The sequence below is a fragment of the Stomoxys calcitrans genome, chromosome 3 (assembly GCF_963082655.1).
Source record: "Stomoxys calcitrans chromosome 3, idStoCalc2.1, whole genome shotgun sequence".
NCBI lineage: Eukaryota > Metazoa > Arthropoda > Insecta > Diptera > Muscidae > Stomoxys > Stomoxys calcitrans.
Window position 1 is genome coordinate 180,208,408 of NC_081554.1, and position 22,320 is coordinate 180,230,727.

Here is a 22,320-nt window from a genome sequence, read left to right on the forward strand (position 1 = left end):
TTTGTGATCCCTTGGGGATCTGTGATGCCTTGGGGGTCTGAAATCCCTTGGGGATCTGTGAAATGATATGTTATACCTTCCTTAGTAATCTGAGATTTCTTAAGAATCTGATATTCCTTAAGAATCTGGATTTCTTGGGAATATTGCATTCCTTGGGAATCTAGGATTCCTATGGAATCTAGGATTCCTATGGAATCTAGGATTCCTATGGAATCTAGGATTCCTATGGAATCTAGAATTCCTATGGAATCTAGAATTCCTATGGAATCTAGGATTCCTATGGAATCTAGGATTCCTATGGAATCTAGGATTCCTATGGAATCTAGGATTCCTATAGAATCTAGGATTCCTATGCAATCTAGGATTCCTCTGAAATCTGGTTTTTCTTGGGCACCTGAGAATCCTTATGATTCCTTGGAAATCTGGGATTCCTTGGGAATCCTCGATTTTTTGGATCTGGAATACATATGAAATCTAGGATACATATGTGATCTGGGATTCCTATTTAAATTGGGATTCCTAAGGAATCTGGTATTCCTATGGAATCTGGTATTCCTATGGAATCTGGTATTCCTATGAAATCTGGTATTCCTATGGAATCTGGTATTCCTATGGAATCTGGTATTCCTATGGAATCTGGGGTTCCTATGGAATCTTTGATTCCTATGGGATCTGGGATTCCTGTAAAATCTTTTCTCGTTGGATAACTGAAATTCTTTTTGGATTCCTCGGAAATCTGGGGTTCCTTTTGAATCTGTAATTCCTTCGTATTCGTTTGGGAAACTCGCGTTCCTTGGCAATATAGGATTTCTTAGGAATCTGGGAGTCTGAGATTCCTTAAAAGTCTTAGTTTCCTTAGTAATCTGAGAATGTTTTAGTTTCCTTGAGAATCTGTGATTCGTTGAGAATCTTGAATTCCTCGGTTATCTAGGATCCCTTGGAAATCCGTGGTTCCTTTGGAATCTGCGATTGGAAGTTGGAATTCTTTTGGAATCTGTAATTCATTTGGAATCTGTTATTCATTTGGAAACTGTGATTCCTTTGGAATCTGTAATTCCTTTGGAATCTGTGATTCCTTTGGAATCTGTGATTCCTTTGGAATCTGTGATTCCTTTGGAATCTGTGATTCCTTTGGAATCTGTGATTCCTTTGGAATCTGTGATTCCTTTGGAATCTGTGATTCCTTTGGAATCTGTGATTCCTTTGGAATCTGTGATTCCTTTGGAATCTGTGATTCCTTTGGAATCTGTGATTCCCTTGGAATCTGTGATTCCTTTGGAATCTGCGATTCTTGTGAAATCTGTAATTCATTTGGAATCTGTTATTCATTTGGAAACTGTGATTCCTTTGGAATCTGTGTTTCCTTTGGAATCTGTGATTCCTTTGGAATCTGTGGTTCCTTTGAAATCTTTGATTCCTTTGGAATCTGTGATTCCGTTGGAATCTGTGATTCCGTTGGAATCTGTGATTCCGTTGGAATCTGTGATTCCTTTGGAATCTGTGATTCCTTTGGAATCTGTGATTCCTTTGGAATCTGTGATTCCTTTGGAATCTGTGATTCCTTTGGAATCTGTGATTCCTTTGGAATCTGTGATTCCTTTGGAATCTGCATTTCCTTTAGAGTCTGTGAATCCTTTGAAATCTTTGATTCCTTTGGAATCTGTGATACCTTTGGAATCTGCGATTCCTTTGGAATCTGCGATTCCTTTGGAATCTGCGATTCCTTTGGAATCTGCGATTCCTTTGGATTATGCGATTCCTTTGGAATCTGCAATTCCTTTGGTATCTGCGATTCCTTTAGATCCTGTGATTCCTTTGGAATCTTTGATTCCTTTGGAATCTGCGATACCGTTGGAATCTGCGATTCCTTTGGATTATGCGATTCCTTTGGAATCTGCAATTCCTTTGGTAATTTTTTGCAGAACCCATAGCAGAACCCATCACAGATTCCCTAAAAATCGCAGATTCCCTAGTAATCGCAGGAAGGTGTTCGACCTCTAGATCAACACTTGCTCGCAACTTAGGAACTCAGCTTTAACATGAGGGATTACTTGGGAGAGTCAGTCTACATTTAAACTTTATCAAGTATAGATCTGCTAGATCTGTTTTATCGTCTAAACATTTTTTTGTTTTTTAACAGTTTTAACAAAATTTGGTAAAAAAAATACAGCGGAAAACATTGAGTGCCACTGAATGCCATATCATAAGTTCTGTCGTGGCTCCAGAAAATCTTTTGCGTTATTTTTAAATAATTACCACACCAGAATAACACATTCGCCAGAACAAAACCGAAAAATAAAAACAATAAACAATTCTCCATTAAAAGTTTTTTTTTTGTCTGAGTTGTATTTAGTTGTTTGGCTTAAAAACGTCTATTTGCATAAAATTTTAGTTTTTGTTTTTAAATTAACAAAATTTTCACTAGACCGCAAAAATTGTTTAAACTTTTCGATACTGTTATTTCTCTAATCAATGTCTTTATTTGTTATTCGTGAACGTGTACGTGTTCATGTTTATTTATTTAATTATTTACTTCGATGAGTGCGACTGTTCACATGGGCCAAAAACAATGTGTACATTTCGAATGGAAGACTAGCAGTATGTAGTAACATTTTAAAATGCCTAACATTAGCGAGGGGTAAAGGAGGCAATTTATTTCTAATAGAAATGTTTTGTTTTAATGAACGTAATATATGTTAGTCTAACTGACAGGCTGATATATGGCTTAGATAAACAGGCAGCTAGTCAAGAAAGAGGATAGTGCATATAGTTCCCACAGCTTTGGTAGGAATTGTACTTGGAATATAAAGGAATTCTAGCTTCCAATGAAACACGAGATCCCAAAGTAATCGCAGATTCCAAATTTTTTGCAGAACCCATAGCAGAACCCATCACAGATTCCCTAAAAATCGCAGATAGAGGTCGAACACCTTCCTGCGATTACTAGGGAATCTGCGATTTTTAGGGAATCTGTGATTCCTCGCGAATCTGTGATTCCTATGGAATCTGTGATTCCTATGGAATCTGTGATTGTTATGGAATCTGTGATTCCTAGGAAATCTGTGATTCCTAGGGAATCTGTGATTCCTAGGGAATCTGTGATTCCTAGGGAATCTGTGATTCCTAGGGAATCTGTGATTCCTAGGGAATCTGTGATTCCTAGGGAATCTGTGATTCCTAGGGAATCTGTGATTCCTAGGGAATCTGTGATTCCTAGGGGGATTTTTGATTCCTAGGGAATCTGTGATACCTAGGGAATCTGTGATTCCTAGTGAATCTGTGATTTCTAGGGAATCTGTGATTCCTAGGGAATCTGTGATTCCTAGGGAATCTGTGATTCCTAGGGAATCTGTGATTCCTAGGGAATCTGTGATTCCTAGGGAATCTGAGATTCCTAGGGAATCTGTGATTCCTAGGTAATCTGTGATTCCTAGGTAATCTGTGATTCCTAGGTAATCTGTGATTCCTAGGGAATATGTGATTCCTTTGGAATCTGTGATTCCTTTGGAATCTGTGATTCCTAGGGAATCTGTGATTCCTAGGGAATCTGTGATTCCTAGGTAATCTGTGATTCCTAGGGAATATGTGATTCCTTTGGAATCTGTGATTCCTTTGGAATCTATGATTGCTTTGGAGTCTGTGATTCCTTTGGAATCTTGGATTCCTTTCGAATCTTGGATTCCTTTCGAATCTTGGATTCCTTTCGAATCTTGGATTCCTTTCGAATTTTGGATTCCTTTGGAATCTTGGATTTCTTTGGAATCTTGGATTCTTTTGGATTCTTGGATTCCTTTCGAATCTTGGATTCCTTTCGAATCTTGGATTCCTTTCGAATCTTGGATTCCTCTGGAATCTTGGATTCCTTTGGAATCTTGGATTCCTTTGGAATCTTGGATTTCTTTGGAATCTTGGATTCCTTTGGAATCTTGGAATCCTTTGGATTCTTGGATTCCTTTGGAATCTTGGATTCTTTTGGAATCCTGGGTTCTTTTGGAATCTGTGATTCCTTTGGAAACTGGGATTCCTAGGGAATCGGGGATTCCTAGGGAATCTGGGATTCCTAGGGAATCTGGGATTCCTAGGGAATCTGGGATTCCTTTGGAATCTGGGATTCCTTTGGAATCTGGGAGTCCTTTAGAACCTGGGATTTCTTTGGAATCTGGGATGCCTTTGGAATCTGGGATGCTTTTGAAATCTGAGATTCCTAGGGAATCTGGGATTTCTTTGGAATCAGGGATGCCTTTGAAATCTGGGATTCCTAGGGAATCTGGGATGCCTTTGGAATCTGGGATGGCTATGGAATCTGGAATGCCTTTGGAATCTGGGTTGGGATTTGTGTTATAGGCTTAATATTTGCTGCTATTTTGTTTAATTTCCTTTCACTTTCTGAGCAGCCCTCATATATTTGACAACTCATACAGTGATTTGCAAAAAAGTTGATATAGAGATTAAAGATTGGAGAGACATTTCTATTGCCATGCCATTGGGTGAGTGTCTGACAATTTGTTAACATATTTTCACAAGGCATGAAACCAATAAATTTTATACTCAAACCCACAAACATTTTGAATGTAAAAATAAAACAAAACTTAAAAATAAATGCATTGAGGCACCAAAAAAAAAACCACAAAGAAACAAAACTTGTGATAAAATAATTCAAAATCCACCATCACCTAACATTTGACAGTATTTCGGAATGTAGAGGTTTTTTATTTGATTTTTTTGATGATTTCTTTTTTTTTTCATTTTTTATTTTTGATAAAAATAAATTAACATTTTGAGTGGCGGTTCGTTTAGTCGCTACCGCCTGCCTTTGGGGTGTTTGGCTTGATGTGTATGCCATGCGAAATGCGTCATTTTTCGGTCAAATCTTAAAAATAGACTCAAAACATTTCCCTTCTTCAACTAAAAAACCAAAGCGAAAACATGGCCTCCCCATTCCCTTGGATCTTCGGTGAGTTGATCGCGTAAATGCGGCAGACGCCGGCAATGATGAACAAGTCCGAAAAAAATTCAAGCTATTGCGATTTTAAAACTAAGCAAAGAAAAGGTGTGGTTTTCATTTTTGGTTTGTGTGGCTTTTAAAAGAGCACCTCTGACGTTGGGGGCTTTTCCTGGTGTTTTAGTTTTTCTCTTAAGAATTGACCGCATGCCGCCGAATGCCATAGCCAAACGTTTGGAGTTTTTTGTTCTCCCTATATGCGGAAATTTTTTGGCAAATTTTTGTTTATGTGCGCCATGTGTATGTGTGCGCTTGTGTGTGGCTTTTCCCCAAAATTGAACATTGAATTGTAGGCTAATTGTACAAAATTAGTGGGCCATCTGTTCTTTTATTTTTCATGTCTAATGGCATGTTTTTACTTCTTCACCTTAAGTAAGGAGGAGAAAGACACACATCATGAGGGGCTGCAGGGTAGGTAAACCATAGAAAGTTCAGAGTATTTCTGGGATGAGTTGAACAAAGAATCGTTCGAATTTGAAGCTAAAGAAATGAAAAGAGTTGATGCTGTTTTACAAAGACTGCTGGGTACAAAGGTGAATAGCTTTTGAAAATTATGAATTATTATCTAAAGAAGGCAACACTTTAGAGGAAGATTTTGTAAAACTAGACTTTGGATGGAAGTGTAAATAAAAAATAAATTTAAATACATATGCAATTTTAAAGAAATTTGCACTTTTTTGTTTTACAGAAATTTTTGTCACAATTTAATTTTTTGGATTTTTTTTTTCAAAATTTTAACTTTTACATTTTTTTCAAAATTTAATTTTTCTGAAATTCTTTTAAATCTCTGGACTTCCGCGCTTAGATTTACAAATTTTTAGAAAAAGATTTTTTTCAGCCTTAAGTTTACATTTCTCCACATCATTTTGAAATTTTTTCCACAACGTTTTCGTCCATATAGACCGTGGTAATTAACGCTCGACGCAGACCTATGTTGTGCCGTTCATTGTGTTTTCATTAAAATTAAAAATACATTTTATTAAGCAATATACAATGGCTCGGTACGTACAGGCATATATTAAAATGTCTATAAAATTGTATGGTTTCTCTCCCATTTGGTAATACATACGTTTAATATACCAAAAACAATCACAGAAAAAGCAAATAATCGAAATAAAATCTTTATATTTTTTTTTGTTTATTTCCATACATTTTGTTTTGAATCTGGACATTGTTTGGCATTGAAAATGAAAAACGATTTGTGGTGAATTTTTTTGTTTTGCGCGATTCTTGTCTGGTCCATCATGATGGACAAGCAAGAATGAGCTTTTGAATGGTGGGAGATGAGAATGGCTAAACTGAGAAAAACAATGCTACACAAAATGATGCAATTAAAAAAAAATCATGAAATTTGTTGAAGAAAAAAAATCGTAAAATTATAGAATTTGGAAAGCTGTTTGTATATGGGGCGCCAAAACTTTTGATTGATAAATTTTTCTATGAAATCAAGTTTCCAAGTGAATTTGACGAAAAATGTGGGATTGCTTATGGGATTTCATTGGAATTTGGGCTTCCTTAGAAAACAGTCAGCCTTTTGTAATCAGGAATTTTTTTTAATGTGGGATTCTATAGGAATCTGTGAGTCCTTAGGAATCTGGGATTCCTAGGGAATCTGGGATTCCTAGGGAATCTGGGATTCCCAGGGAATCTGGGATTCCCAGGGAATCTGGGATTCCTAGGGAATCTGGGATTCCTAGGGAATCTGGGATTCCTAGGGAATCTGGGATTCCTAGGGAATCTGGGATTCCTAGGGAATCTGTGATTTCTTGGTAGTCTGGGAATCCTAGGGAATCTGGTATTCCTAGGGAATTTGGGATTCCTAGGGAATCTGAGATTCCTAGGGAATCTGGGATTCCTAGGAAATCTGGGATTCCTAGGGAATCTGGGATTCCTTAGGAATCTGGGATTCTTTAGGAATCTGGGATTCCTAAGGAATCTGGGATTCCTAAGGAATCTGGGATTCCTAGGGAATCTGGGATTCCTAGGGAATCTGGGATTCCTAGGGAATCTGGGATTCCTAGGGAATCTGGGATTCCTAGGGAATCTGGGATTCCTAGGGAATCTGGGATTCCTAGGGAATCTGGGATTCCTAGGGAATCTGGGATTCCTAGGGAATCTGGGATTCCTAGGGAATCTGGGATTCCTAGGGAATCTGGGATTCCTGGGGAATCTGGGATTCCTAGGGAATCTGGGATTCCTAGGGAATCTGGGATTCCTAGGGAATCTGGGATTCCTAGGGAATCTGGGATTCCTAGGGAATCTGGGATTCCTAGGGAATCTGGGATTCCTAGGGAATCTGGGATTCCTAGGGAATCTGGCTTCCTAGGGAATCTGGGATTCCTAGGGAATCTGGGATTCCTAGGGAATCTGGGATTCCTAGGGAATCTGGGATTCCTAGGGAATCTGGGATTCCAAGGGAATCTGGGATTCCTAGGGAATCTGGGATTCCTAGGGAATCTGGGATTCCTAGGGAATCTGGGATTCCTAGGGAATCTGGGATTCCTAGGGAATCTGGAATTCCTAGGGATTCTGGGATTCCTAGGGAATCTGGGATTCCTAGGGATTGTGGTATTCCTAGGGAATCTGGGATTCCTAGGGAATCTGGTATACCTAGGGAATCTGGGATTCCCAGGGAATCTGGGATTCCCAGGGAATCTGGGATTCAATGGGAATCTGGGATTCAATGGGAATCTGGGATTCCCAGGGAATCTGGGATTCCCAGGGAATCTGGGATTCCCAGGGAATCTGGGATTCCTAGAGAATGTGGGAATCCTAGGGAATCTGGGATTCCTAGAGAATCTGGGATTCCTAGGGAAGCTGGGATTCGTAGGGAATCTGGGATTCTTGGGTTCCTTGGTAACCTGGGATTCCTGGAAAATTTGGGAATACGGAATCTTTGAGAATATTGGATGCTTTGGGAATTTGGTATTCTTTTGTAGTCTGGGATTCAATGGGAATCTGGGATTCCTAGGGAATTTGGGATTACTTGAGAATCTGGAATGCCTTGGAATCCGCGATACCTTGGGTATCTATGATTCTTAGGGAATCTGGTGTACCTAGGGAATCAGGTATTCCTAGGGAATCTGGAATTCCTAGGGAATTTGGTATTCCTAGGGAATCTGGGATTCCTAGGGAATCTAGGGAATCTGGGATTCCTAGAGAATCTGGGATCTTATTTCTTGGGAATCTGAGTATGCTTGGGATTCTGAGATTCCTTGGGAATCTGAGATTCCTTGGGAATCTGGGATTCCTAGGGAATCTGGGATTCCTAGGGAATCTGGGTTTCCTATGGAATCTGGGATTCCTAGGGAATCTGGGATTCCTAGGGAATCTGGGATTCCTAGGGAATCTGGGATTCCTAGGGAATCTGGGATTCCTAGGGAATCTGGGATTCCTAGGGAATCTGGGATTCCTAGGGAATCTGGGATTCCTAGGGAATCTGGGATTCCTAGGGAATCTGGGATTCCTAGGGAATCTGGGATTCCTAGGGAATCTGGGATTCCTAGGGAATCTGGGATTCCTAGGGAATCTGGGATTCCTAGGGAATCTGGGATTCCTAGGGAATCTGGGTATCCTAGGGAATCTGGGATTCCTAGGGAATTTGGGATTCCTAAGGAATCTGGGATTCGAAGAGAATCTGGGATTCCAAGGGAATCTGGGATTCCAAGGGAATCTGAGATTCCATGGGAATCTGGGATTCCAAGGGAATCTGGGATTCCAAGGGAATCTGGGATTCCAAGGGAATCTGGGATTCCAAGGGAATCTGGGATTCCAAGGGAATCTGGGATTCCAAGGGAATCTGGGATTCCAAGGGAATCTGGGATTCCAAGGGAATCTGGGATTCCAAGGGAATCTGGGATTCCAAGGGAATCTGGGATTCCAAGGGAATCTGGGATTCCAAGGGAATCTGGGATTCCAAGGGAATCTGGGATTCCAAGGGAATCTGGGATTCCAAGGGAATCTGGGATTCCAAGGGAATCTGGGATTCCAAGGGAATCTGGGATTCCAAGGGAATCTGGGATTCCAAGGGAATCTGGGATTCCAAGGGAATCTGGGATTCCAAGGGAATCTGGGATTCCAAGAGAATCTGGGATTCCAAGGGAATCTGGGATTCCAAGGGAATCTGGCATTCCTAGGGAATCTGGCATTCCTAGGGAATCTGGCATTCCTAGGGAATCTGGCATTCCTAGGGAATCGGGGATTCCTAGGGAATCTGGTATTCCTATGGAATCTGGGATTCCTAGGGAATTTGGGATTCCTAGGGAATCTGGGATTCCTAGGAAATCTGGGATTCCTAGGGAATCTGGGATTCCTAGGGAATCTGGGATTCCTAGTGAATCTGGGATTCCTAGGGAATCTGGGATTCCTAGGGAATCTGGGATTCCTAGGGAATCTGGGATTCCTAGGGAATCTGGGATTCCTAGGGAATCTGGGATTCCTAGGGAATCTGGGATTCCTAGGGAATCTGAGATTCCTAAGGAATCTGAGATTCCTAAGGAATCTGAGATTCCTTAGGAATCTGAGATTCCTAAGGAATCTGAGATTCCTAGGGAATCTGGGATTTCTAAGGAATCTGAGATTCCTTGGGAATCTGAGATTCCTTGGGAATCTGATATTCCTTGGGAATCTGATATTCCTTGGGAATCTGATATTCCTTGGGAATCTGAGATTACTTGGGAATTGGAGTACTTGGGAATCTAAGAATCTTTGGGCATGTGAGATTCCTTGGGAATATAGAATTCCATGGTTATGTAAGATCCATTAGAAATTTGACACAGCCCAGATTTCCAAATACAAATTTTTCTAAAAACCAAGAATTAAAATGTGAGTCTAAATGGCGCCCTCTAGTGACTCAAGAATTCAAGATCCAAGACAGGTTTATATCGCAGCTATATCAAAACATGGACCGATATGGCCCATTTACAATCCCAAGCGACCTACACTAATAAGAATATTCTTGCAAAATTTCAAGCACCTAGCTTTACTCCTTCGAAAGTAAGCGTGCTTTCGACATTGCTAGATCGACTTAAAATGTCATGACAATCAAAAATAAATATACCTTATGGGGTCTTAGTAAATTGGTTGCAAGTATCTGGAGGCAGGCTCAACACCTTAAGATTACTTTAGTAGACGATCATGACAATATGGGACTCAAATGAAAGGTATTCGGGAGTAGATTATGAATATGGTCAGGAAGGAGGAAAAGGCTTTATACTTTGTTGATATCGGAAGGGGGCGGACCCTCCCCCGTTACCCTAAAAAAACACACAAAGTCAAAAATGGACATATGGGTATCAAATGAAAGGTATTCGGGAGGAGATTACGAAGCTGATATCGAAAATCAGGTCGAAGTATATGGGGTCACCCCACCCCACAAAACCCCGCAAATGGGCATATCATTCAATCACGACTATATAGGGGGAATCGGTTTGTTTGTTTGTTCCGTATAGACTCAAAAACGTGGGAACCAATATTCTCGAAATTTTCATAGATTGTAGAAGCTGGTCTGGAAGGAAACATAGAGTATATAATTTTTCGATATCGCAAGGGGGGCGCACCATCCCCTTACCACAAAAACACCAACTAAAATTAATAGTGGACCGATCAGAACAATATGGGTATCATATGAAAGGTATTGGAGAATTGAATACGAATGTGTTATTAAAATGTGAGTCTAAGTACCCAGCGGACCGCCTGGGCCGGGGGACTCAAACGAAAGGTTTTCTGGAAGTACATTACGAATATGACAAACCAAATTAAGTCCATGTAATGGGACGTGTCCCTACTCCCTAACCCCCTACAGTGGCACGAATTCGATATCCATATTCAGGGCGAAGTGGCCCCACCCTAAAGAGACATTAGAGTGTTAAAGAAGGCGCAGCGGAGCGGACCCGGTTCAGCTAGTTTTATATAAAACAAACAAAACAAATTTTACAAAATTACAGTTCGCTACTGTGTGGCCTTTAAAATTAAATGACTAGTTTAGCACAATCCCATTCCTATCGCGCTAGGCAAATAATACATTTTAACGGCCTTGTATAAGGCCTTTTTGCCCTTCAGCTCATTAAGTTTGTCCCTGTTTGCGGTATTAATGCACAATTTTCATATGAGCGTTCAATCTAACGTCATTTTTACTGCTTTCGCACCACTCTTATCTAAGTCGTTGACACCTTCATCCAATCAACCAAGCAAGCAACAATTGGAGAGAAATTCTTATCGCTGGGCTGGAATTTATTACCGAAAAAGTCGTTTTGACATTGAAAGTAAGGCACAAAAATTTAATAGAGAGCGACTGAAAAGCCAAGAGTATGCAAGTTTTCAACACCATTTCCAGGGTGAAATAAAATCTGAATTTTTTTAAAATTGTAGACATATTTTGACAAAATATTAATGCAATTTATGGAAGCTATATCAAAACAAGGACCGATATGGCCCATTTATAATCCCGACCGACCTACACCTATAGGAAGTATTTGCGCAAAATTTCAAGCAGCTAGCTGTATTCCTTCGAAAGTTAGTGCTTTCGACAGACAGACGGACGGATGGACAGACGGAAGGACAGACGGACGGATGGACAGACGGACGGACAGACGGACGGACAGACGGACGGACAGATGGACGGACAGACGGACGGACAGATGGACGGACAGACGGACGGGCATGGCTAGATCGACATAAAATGTCATGACGATCAAGAATATATATACTGTACGGGGTCTGAGACGAATATTTCGAGGAGTCACAAACAGAATGTCGAAATTAGTATACCCCCATCCTATGGTGGAGGGAATAAAAATTGCTCTGGTTGAAATTTCTTAAGGGAAATCATCTGTTGAAATCACGCTACAGTCTCTAAAAATTGAGATATTGAGCTTAAATTTTGCACAGAGTTTTTTTTTTGTCCACAAGCAGGTTACGTTCGAGGATGGGCTATATCAGACTATATCTTCATATAGCCCCCATATTGACCGATCTGCCGACTTAGGGTCTTAGGCCCATAAAAGAGAAAGGATATAGCTGTCATATATATCGATCTCTCGATATAAGGTTTTAGGCCCATAAACGGCTAATTTATTCTCTGCTTTCGCCGAAATTTTGGACAGTGGATTGTGTTAGGCTCTTTGCCATTCTTCTTCAATTTGGCTGAGATCGGTCCAGATTTGGATATAGCTGCCATATAAATCGATCTCTCGATTTAAGGCTTTGGGCCCATAAAAGGCGCATTTATTGTCCGATTTCACTGAAATTTGGGACAGTGGGTTAAGTTAAACCCCTCGATATACTTCTGCAATATGGCGCAGATCGGTTCAGATTTGGATATAGTATATATATATATATAGACCGATTTCTGGATTTAAGGTTTTGCGTCCATAAAAGGCTCATTTATTGTCCGATTTTGCCAAAATTTGGGATAGTGTATTGTGTTAGGTCAGTCGACAATTTTCTGCAATATGGCTTTGATCGGTTCAGATTTGGATATAGCTGCCATATAGACCCATCTCTCTATTTAAGGTCTTGCGCCCATTAAAGGCGCATTTATTGTGCGGTGTCGTCGAAATTTGGGACAGAGAGTTAAATTAAACCCCTCAATATACTTCTGCAATATGGCACATATCGGGCTATATCGGACTATATCTTGATATAGCCCCCATATAGACCGATCCGCTGATTAAGGTCTTAGGCCCATAAAAGCCACATTTAACCGATTTTGCTGAAATTTGGGAAAGTGAGTTGTGTTAGGCCCTTCGACATTCTTCACCAATTTGGCCCAGATCGGTTCAGATTTGGATATAGCTCCCATATAGACCGATCTCTGGATTTAAGGTTTTGGGCCAATAAAAGGCGCATTTATTGTCCGATTTCGCCAAAATTTGGGACAGTGAATTGTGTTAGACCCCTCAACATCTTTCTGTAATATGGCCTAAATCGGTTCCCATTTGGATATAGCTGCCATATAGACCGATATCTCGGTTTTAGCTCCGATTTCACTGAAATTTGACACCCTGACTTATGTTAGGCTTTTCGACATTTTTGTCCTATATGGCTCAGATTGGTTTATTTTTAGATATAGCTACTAAAAAGATCAATATTGTGTTATACACAATTGAACAATGACTTGGGAACATATTTCGATGTAAATGCTATGGGACATAAGGTATGCAATTTTCACCGGATTTTGATGAATGGTGGTTTACATATATACCCGAGGTGGTGGGTATCCAAAGTTCGGCCCGGCCGAACTTTTTTTTTAATTATTTTTAGTTTTTTTTTCCGTGAAATGGTGTATGAAGAAACTTTTTTTCTCTTTCAACTGTTTTTTTTTTATTATTATTATTTTGTTTTTTTTTTTTTTTGAGATATTTAACAAGTTGTCAAACAATAAGCCGTAAAAAAAATTTACTCACCACTTTTCACTCAACTTTATTTTGTTTTTTATCGTTGTTTAATTTTGTGCTTTTTTTTATTTATTTATTTGCAGATATCATTTTTACCAACGAATATTTAATTCTTTTACTATATGAATGGGAAACGTTGGAAGTTCAACTTGAAAAAATCGCTAACGCTAAAGCCAACAAACGACTGTCTGAGTAACAACGAAAGAGTTTCCCTAACACAAGTCTGCGTGCTTGAAAATAAAGAAAGAAAGAAAAAAAAAATAGAAAATAAATATATAAAGAAAGCAAATAAAACCATAGATAATAAAATTGTTTTATAAATGTTATAAAAAACGAAAAACAACAACAAAAGCCAGTAACAAAAGTACCTCCATGGGAATTCAATACTTGCCAATTAAAAACAACAACGAAAAACCCAAAATATCAGCAAGAACAAACGCCGAAACTCAAGAGAAAGAAATCAATAACGCAATACAGATAACATCCAGTCCAGTCTACAGTATTAAACGGGAGAAAGAGAGTTCTGAGTATCAAACATTGGTATTGACTTTCCCCTTTTGCATTTCAACGAAGAAGGTGTAGTGCAGCACAGTTTGGAATGCACTCTAAGCCCTTTTTGTGGATTATATAAAAATTTAAGGAATTTCCCTAAAGTATTAGTTTTGGCGAGTGCAAAAAAATTTTTTTTTTTAAATTTAAGCCACATTTTAAATATTCTCACAACACAAAATGGATCACTTGGATTTAGCCGGTATTATGACCACACCACCCCAATGGAATACTCCAGTATTTGATCAACAAGGTGAGTAACGATAACAGTGTTGGTTCAGGGTTATATGCAGTGCATTATCTAGAGAAGAAGAAGAAGAAAAAGAAAAAACGTAGCAGAGCTTGGCCAGTTCTATAACAGTGTGAAGCAAAATTAAACTTTTTTTGTTAGTAACTAGAAAAATTGCCCAGATTATGAAAAAGAATACAAAAACCGAACCGAACTTTGGATACCCACCACCTCGGGTATATATGTAAACCACCTTTCATCAAAATTCGATGAATATTTCATACCTTATGTCCCATAGCAGCTATATCAAAATATGTTTCGATTTGGACCAAATAGTAATAAGTACAGTAGCTATATCTAAAAATAAACAGATCTGAACCATATACCACATGGACGTCGAAAATCCTAATATAAGTCACTGTGTCAAATTTCAGTGAACTCGGATTATAAATGCGCCTTTTAATCGAGATATCGGTCTACACGGCAGCTATATCCAAATCTGGTGCGATTTGGCCCAAGTTGCAGAATAATGTCGAAGAGCCTAACACAAAGCACTGTCCCAAATTTCGACGACATCGGACAATAAATGCGTTTTTTATGGCCCCAAAACCTAAAACCGAGATATCGGTCTATATGGCAGCTATATCCAAATCTGGACCGATCTGTGCGATATTGCAGTAGTATGTTAAGGGGCTTTACTTAACTCACTGCACTAAATTTTGGCGACATCGGACAATAAATACGCTTTTTATGGGCTCAAAACGATAAACCGAGAGATCGGTCTATATGGCAGCTATATCCAAATCTAAACTGATCAGTACCATATTACAGAAGTATGTCAAGGGGCTTAACACAACTCATTGTCCCAAATTTTGGCGACATCGGACAATAAATGCGCCTTTTATGGGCACAAAGTCTTAAATCGAGAGATTTGTCTATATGGCAGCTATATCCAAATCTGGAACGATCTGAGCCAAATTGCAGAGAGATTTTGAAGGGCCTAACACAACTCACTGTCCCAAATTTCAGCAAAATCGGATAATAAATGTGGCTTTTATAGGTCTAAGATCGGCGGATCGGTCTATATGGCAGCTTTATCCAAATCTAGACCAATCTGGGCCAAATTGAAGAAAAACGTCAAAGGGCCTAACGCAACTCACTGTCCCAAATTTCAGCAAAATCGGATAATAAATGTGGCTTTTATGGGCCTAAGACTCTAAATCGGCGGATCGTCTATATGGGGGCTATATCAAGATATAGTCCGATATAGCCCATCTTCGAATTTAACCTGCTTATGAGCAAAAAAGAATCTGTGCAAAATTTTAGCTCAATATCTCTATTTGTAAAGACTGTAGCGTGATTTCAACAGACAGACGAACAGACGGACGGACATGACTAAATCGTCTTAGATTTTTACGCTGATCAGGAATATATATAGCTTTATAGGTTTTATGTGTTACAAGTGGAATTATACCCCCCATCCTTCGGTGGTGGGTATAATGAGAGACACGTGCATCATCGTTTGTATATATGATTCACACCCTACTCTCTAAAATCCTTCAATTGTGCCCATATAGTCTCGGTCGAACTGTATATCCATTTGAGGAGGTGTTTGACAGTCTACACATACTTTTCTTCCCAAATTAGCACATCAGATTTGTACTTTGCCCTAAACGATCGTTTATTTAAGACCCATTTTGCTCCGATCGACCTGCAGCACCGTTTTGGAGGTTATTTTTGCTGTGTCGTGCCACTCCACAAATACTTGGCAAATGCAAATTTGCCCATGAATGTTCCATTAAAGACTAGGGTCAAACTTATCACAAATCACTGAGTGCTGTCGGATTCAAGTTTAAGCTCAATGATAAGGAGCCTCCTTTTTATAGCCGAGTCTGAACGGCGTTCACAGTCCGATGCCTGTCTAGGGAGAACTTTTTTCATGGCACAGTACCTCACCAATGTGGACCGCATTAGGAAAGGATAACCATTGCTGACATTTTTTTGTAACCTTCGATTCGAATCCCGGCTTATACCATCATAATTTGCGTCTATGATGCTATAAGCCTGGAATCGAATCGAAGATTACAAAAAAATGACCTGTGAGCTGACCTCTTCGGTACGGTGACCTACAAGACACTTAGTGGCTTTTAGTATAATTCGATTCGTACTCCACTCCCAATGACCTTTCATTTGAGTCCCTTAATGTCCCAACCGCCCAAAATATTCCCTGGGGGGGTTACTTGAAGGTACTAGGTCCCAAATTTAGATGCCAAATTTTCTCATTACTTTACCTTTCAAATGAGTTCCATATAATCCCGATCGGACTACTTCTTAGTGTGAAAGGTTTTCTTGGGGAGGCCTGCTTGAAACTTGGCTGAAAATTTGGCTACATAATCCTTTTTCCACTCACAAATACCTGTCACTTGAGTCCCATGTTGTAAAGATCGGTCCACATGCCGTTTTGGAGGGCTTATGGGGTCGGATTGCTTTTTCGTTTGGCGGTTTTATGTGCCTCTGGCCCCCACTTACTTCCGAATTTGGAAATCGAATTTGCACTCAACTTACCAATACCTTTCAATTGAGTTCCATATAACCCCCTTCGGTCTATTTTTAGTTTGGGCATTTTTTTTTTTTTTTGGAAGAAGGAATGTTTGGGGATGGGACCTCCTTGAAATTCGGCTGTACCTATCTTTAAAATATGATTCGTATTCTATATTCCATATTGTCCGGGAAGGCCTATTTTTCCGTTTTCACGATCGGCCAATATGTGCTTCTGCGACTTGTTTGTATGCGAGGCGGCCAAATTTGCACTCTAGTCGCGAATACCTTTCAATTGAGTTCCATATTAATACCTTCGGTCGACTTTTAGTTGGAGAGATTTTTTTTTGGGAGAAGGACTTTTTGGGATAGGACCTCCTTGAAACATGGCGGCAAATTTTGATATTGATCGTGTTCTACACAAAAATACCATTGGTCGGACAGGTTCTACTACATACACCGTTTATTTGAGCCCCATATTGTCCCTGTCGATCTACATTCCCGCTTAGGTGGGTTGTTGGGGTCGGACGCTCCCCTGGTACAATCGGTCAATATGTGCCTCTGCGACTTTTTTTGGGGGTGAGGCGGCAGCCCCCAAACTCTTAGTTCCGAATTTGGCAGTCAAATTTGCACTCTTCTCACGAATACCTTTCAATTGAGTTCCACATTACCCACTTTGGTCTACTTTTAGTTTGGTATGTAGGAAAAGGAGTTTTGGGGTGGGGACTCTTTCAAACTTTGTGGCAATATTTGATATCTATCGTATTCTACACAAAAATACCATTTATTTGAGTCCCATATTGTAACGAACGGCCTGCATGCCCTTTTTGGAGGGTTTATGTTGTCGGATTACTTTTTTGTTTGTAATCCGACCCCATAAACCCTTCAAATACAAGTATTTTACCTTGTGAGATATCCAAATCGTCTTATTTAGGAAACGTGGTGCATTGGCCCACCTTCGTCTTCCTCTTGAACAGGCGGATTTCAGTCTTCTCTGGGTTAACATTGAGAATCCTTGATCTAGCCCAGTCGTATGCCATTTGCAAGATCCTTTCGGCAATTCTGCATACCTGATTCGTGTCTATACCTCTTAGAAGTATTTTAACATAGTCTGCGTAGCAGACAGGTTAAAATCCCTCCTCAGTCAACCTCCGGAATAGGTTATTTATGGTGGTTGTGGCGATAAAATGCCCCCATGTGCCACTTTCTCTTTGTGGGACCCATAATTTATCCACTTGTGGGACCTACAATTTTTCCACCTGTTCCCTAGCATATGAATTATCCAATCCAGTATCTCGATTGCTATAACTTTAAATGCAAATATATCCATGAAATGACTCGACCGTCTTATCTTCGAAGCTCTTCTGATAAGTTTCCAATTTTCTATTTACTTACATAACGTTAGGATCCATGCCTTTTGATATTCTTACGAAACAACTTAACCAACCCACTTATTCTCAAGTGCAAGAATTCGAGAGATACTTTTGAATAATAATTAAGAGCCCTTAAGGGTATAAACTTTAGAAGTAGAATAGACCCAACAAAGCCCAGTTGGATTCGTTCATACAAATCCGTCCGGAGAAGTTTATGAAAAAAAATTGGAATAATGAAACGATGTAGACCAATCTGATATTTATTTGGTATGAATGAAAAGTGTCAAGAATTCAAATCGGGAGATCGGTTTATATGGGAGATATATCCGGTTATGGACCGATTTAGACCGTGCTTGGCACAGTTGTTGGAAATCATAACGGAACACTATGTGCTGAAATCAGATGAAAATTGTGGCTTCCAGAGTTCAAGAATTAAAATCGGGATATCGGTTTATATGGGAGCTATGTCAAGTTATGGACCGATTTAGACCGTACCTGACACAGTTGTTGGAAGTCATAACGGAACACTATGCGCAAATTTTCAGCCAAATCGGACAAAAATTGCGGCTTCCAAGGGCTCGGGAAGTCAAATCGGTGCATCGGTTTATATGGGAGCTAGCTTTAGTTAGCTTTACGCGTTCGACCGCTGTCGTAATTTCGACAGACGGATGGATCGACATGGCTAGATCGACTCAGGATGTCGAAACGATCAAGATTATATATACTTTATGGGATCCTAGATCAATATTTCGAGGTCTTACAAACAGAATGACTAGATTAGTATACCCCCATCTTATAATGGTGGGTATAAAAACTAATTTTAATTCTTAAAATCAATAGTAGTTTGAAATGCTTTGGAAATACCTTAAATGTCACTATTTCTGGATATTAGTGTTTGTGTCACTTTGTTTATTTAATTCTTTACAAAAAAAGAGTCATGAAATGTGGTTTAAAAATGGGTACATTAAAAATAAGATGATGATAGTTTGAAAGTCTTTGGAAATCTTTAATTCAAATTAATAGCCAAAATAGTTTGTCTAACTTGCTAATTATTATTTTATTAGCACGGTACTACTCTCTACTCAATACTACTCGTGTTAAAACCTTAAATGTTCTGTCTGTGTCTTGTTTTCAGACGTAAAAGCCCTTTTCCAGCAAAAGTTGTCTTAAGTATATTCAGTGCCGCCAAACCTTTTGTTGCTGTTTTTTCTATTTATTTCAAGCCAAGGGAGTTAAAAACCCAAAGACTTAGAATATTATCCATTAAAAATTTATCTTACATAATTACATAAACTCAAATTTATTCTTGGAATTACTAATAGTTTTAAAAGCTTTGGAAATCATCGATTTATATTAATCGGCCTGATAATTAGCCTAGGGAGTTAACAACTCAAAGACTAAGAATAGTATAAGTCTAAAATATAGGTTAAATAATTAAATAAACTGAAGTGTATCCTCACAAATAATAATAGTTTTAAAAGCTTTGGAAATCGTCGATTTATAATAGTCAGATTATTACAATCGAATGCTTCAATTGCTGATGTATAATAATCGAAATCCAAAACCTAATTTGTCTGTAGAATTTGGTGTAAACTTTTTCAGTGATTTTAGAACCTAAGTGTCATTTAATTTATTTGTTTTTAGTCTATGAAGTCACGCCCTTCCAGACTCACAAATTCACCTATGTACCAATTTACCAAATTAGTAATAGTTTTAAAACCTTTTGAAATCATCGATTTATAATAGTCGGCCTGATAATTAGCGTAGGGAGTTAAAAACCTAAAGACTTAGAATATTATAAGTTTAAAATGTAGGTCAAATAATAACATGAACTAAAATGTATCCTCAAAATTAATAATAGTTTTAAAAGCCTTGGAAATCGTCGATTTATAATAGTCGGATCATTACAATCGAATGCCTCAACTACTGAAGAATAATAATCAAATTCCAAAACCTTATTTATCAGTAGTGTCTGAAGCTTTTTCAGTGACTTTAAGATTTAGTGTTATTAAATTTATTTATTTTCAGTCTATGAAGTCACGCTTTCCAAGCTCACAAATTTACCTATGTACCAATTTACCTAAAAAGTTGGAAAATAATAACAAAAATTAAAGTTAAATCCTAATAGAAGATAATAGTTTGAAAAGCTTTGATAATCCCTTATAGTAGTAGGTTAAACGTTAATTGTCAAACTTTTTTATTACCAACTATGGGTTTATTATTCCAATAGTAAAGGCTATAATCAGATAAAAATTTTAGTAAAATAAGGACACAAAAAATGTAGCCTAATTAATTAGGAAGAAATTAAGTGCTTAGCATGTCTGCCTATGACGCCGAAACATTTTCAGCGGTGCTAAGGTTGGCTACATTTGAGAGGTATCCTGCCATGTTAAAACTTCTCTACCAAGCTGCGGCACGCTATTCGGACTCGAAGGGCCCTTATCCGACAGCTTAAACTTTAATCGGACTGCACTCATTGATATGAGAGGACTATCCTCTGTTCCTCAATGGAATGTTCATGGAAAATTTAGTAGTAGTAGTATTAATTGTAACCCTCTTAAAATTTTAAATATAAAGTGTTAGGACATATTATTACCCAAACTCATTAACACAATCTGTTGTTTACTATTACTGAATTTCCATTTATTTATTTTAAGTCTTTGTAGAAAAGTCATTACATACTAGGTAAGGTTAGGTTGAATAGATCCCAAGAGACTTCCCATAAGGTACGTTCACAAGATCACCTAGATCGCAGAAGAATCGCCTACCCAGAAAGAGGGGCCTGCGCCCCTGCATACCCGTACATGAGCAGAGCAAGTGCTCGATAGTCTTCTACTTATCCTTATCTAGACAACTGCTGCAGAAGTCATTATAAGGTAGTCCCTTATCGAACGCCAGCAACTCTTACGTCCTCCTCCGGTTGATCAAAGACAAAGGCGCCTTATCAGTCCGCGAACCATCCACGGAATCTCATCTCGCCGAAGACCCTCACTCTTTATGTCATCTACTATGTTCAGTAGCTTAACAAATGTCATGTAAGCAAGACCGGTGACTTGCAAGATCACCCAGATCGCAGAAAATCCGCCTACCCAGAAAGATGAGCCTGCGTCCTTGCAGTCCCCTACATGAGTAGAGCAAGTGCTCGGTAGTCTTCCTACTTTTACCCATCAAGAGCCATTGTAAGGTATTTCCATACGATCCGCCATGCGGCTTGTGGCACAGTGTGCAGGTATGACCCCTGTCAAGGTGCTCAGCCTTCTCTTATCGAAGGCCAGCAACTCCTACGTCCTCCTCCGGCTCATCACAGACAAAGGCGCCTTAGCACTCCGCGAACTTTCCACGGAATCTCATTTCGCACAAATACTTTTTGTTAGTGTAGGTCGGCTGGGATTGTAAATGGGCCAAATCGGTCCATGTTTTGATATAGCTAAACCGATCTTGGTTCTTGACTTCTTGAGCCCCTAGAGGGCGCAATTCATGTTCGATTTGACTGAAATTTTGCACGTGGTGTTTTGGTATCACTTCCAACAACTGTGCTGAGTGTGGTTAAAGTCGGTCCATGTTTTGATATAGCTGCCATATAAACGGATCTTGGGTCTCGATTTCTCGAGTCTCTAGAGGGCGCAATTCTCATCTGATTTGGCTGAAACTTTGCATGAGGTGTTTTGTTATGACTTCCAATAACAGTGCTAAGTATAACGTAAATCGATTTAGAACCTGATATAGCTGCCATATAAATCGATCTGGGATATTGACTTCTTGAACCTCTGGAGTGCGCAATTCTCGTTCAATTTGACTGAAATTTTGCACGTGGTGTTTTGGTATCGCCATTTGGTTTTTGGTATTTGATGTAGCTGCCATATAAACCGATCTTGGGTCTTGACTTCTTGAGCCTCTAGAGGGCGTAATTTTCATCCGATTGGAATGAAATTTGCACGACGTGTTTTGTTATGATATCCAACAACTGTGCCAAGTATGATTCAAATCGGTTCATAATCTGGTATACCTGTCATATAAACCGATCTTTGGTCTTCACTTCTTGAGCCTCTAGAGGGCGCAATTCTCATACGATTTGGCTGAAATTTTCCACAAAGTGTTTTGTTATGACTTCCAATAACAGTGCTAAGTTTGGCGTAAATCGGTTAACAACCTGATATAGCTGGCTTATAAATCGATCTGGGATCTTGACTTCTTGATCCTCTAGAGGGCGCAATTCTCATCTGATTTGGCTGA

General features: G+C 39.1%; 1 protein-coding gene across 5 annotated transcripts in view; it reads left to right on the forward strand.

The window, feature by feature from the left end:
* LOC106083188 (serine-rich adhesin for platelets) overlaps positions 1-22,320 on the forward strand; it is a 536,175-nt gene that overhangs the window by 160,080 nt on the left and 353,775 nt on the right. For all 5 annotated transcript variants that reach the window (XM_059364645.1, XM_059364644.1, XM_059364647.1 and 2 more), the window contains one exon: positions 13,482-14,200. In XM_059364645.1, the coding sequence (XP_059220628.1) occupies positions 14,128-14,200 (73 nt within the window). In that variant the 5' untranslated portion in view covers positions 13,482-14,127. The remainder of the gene's footprint in view (positions 1-13,481; positions 14,201-22,320) is intronic.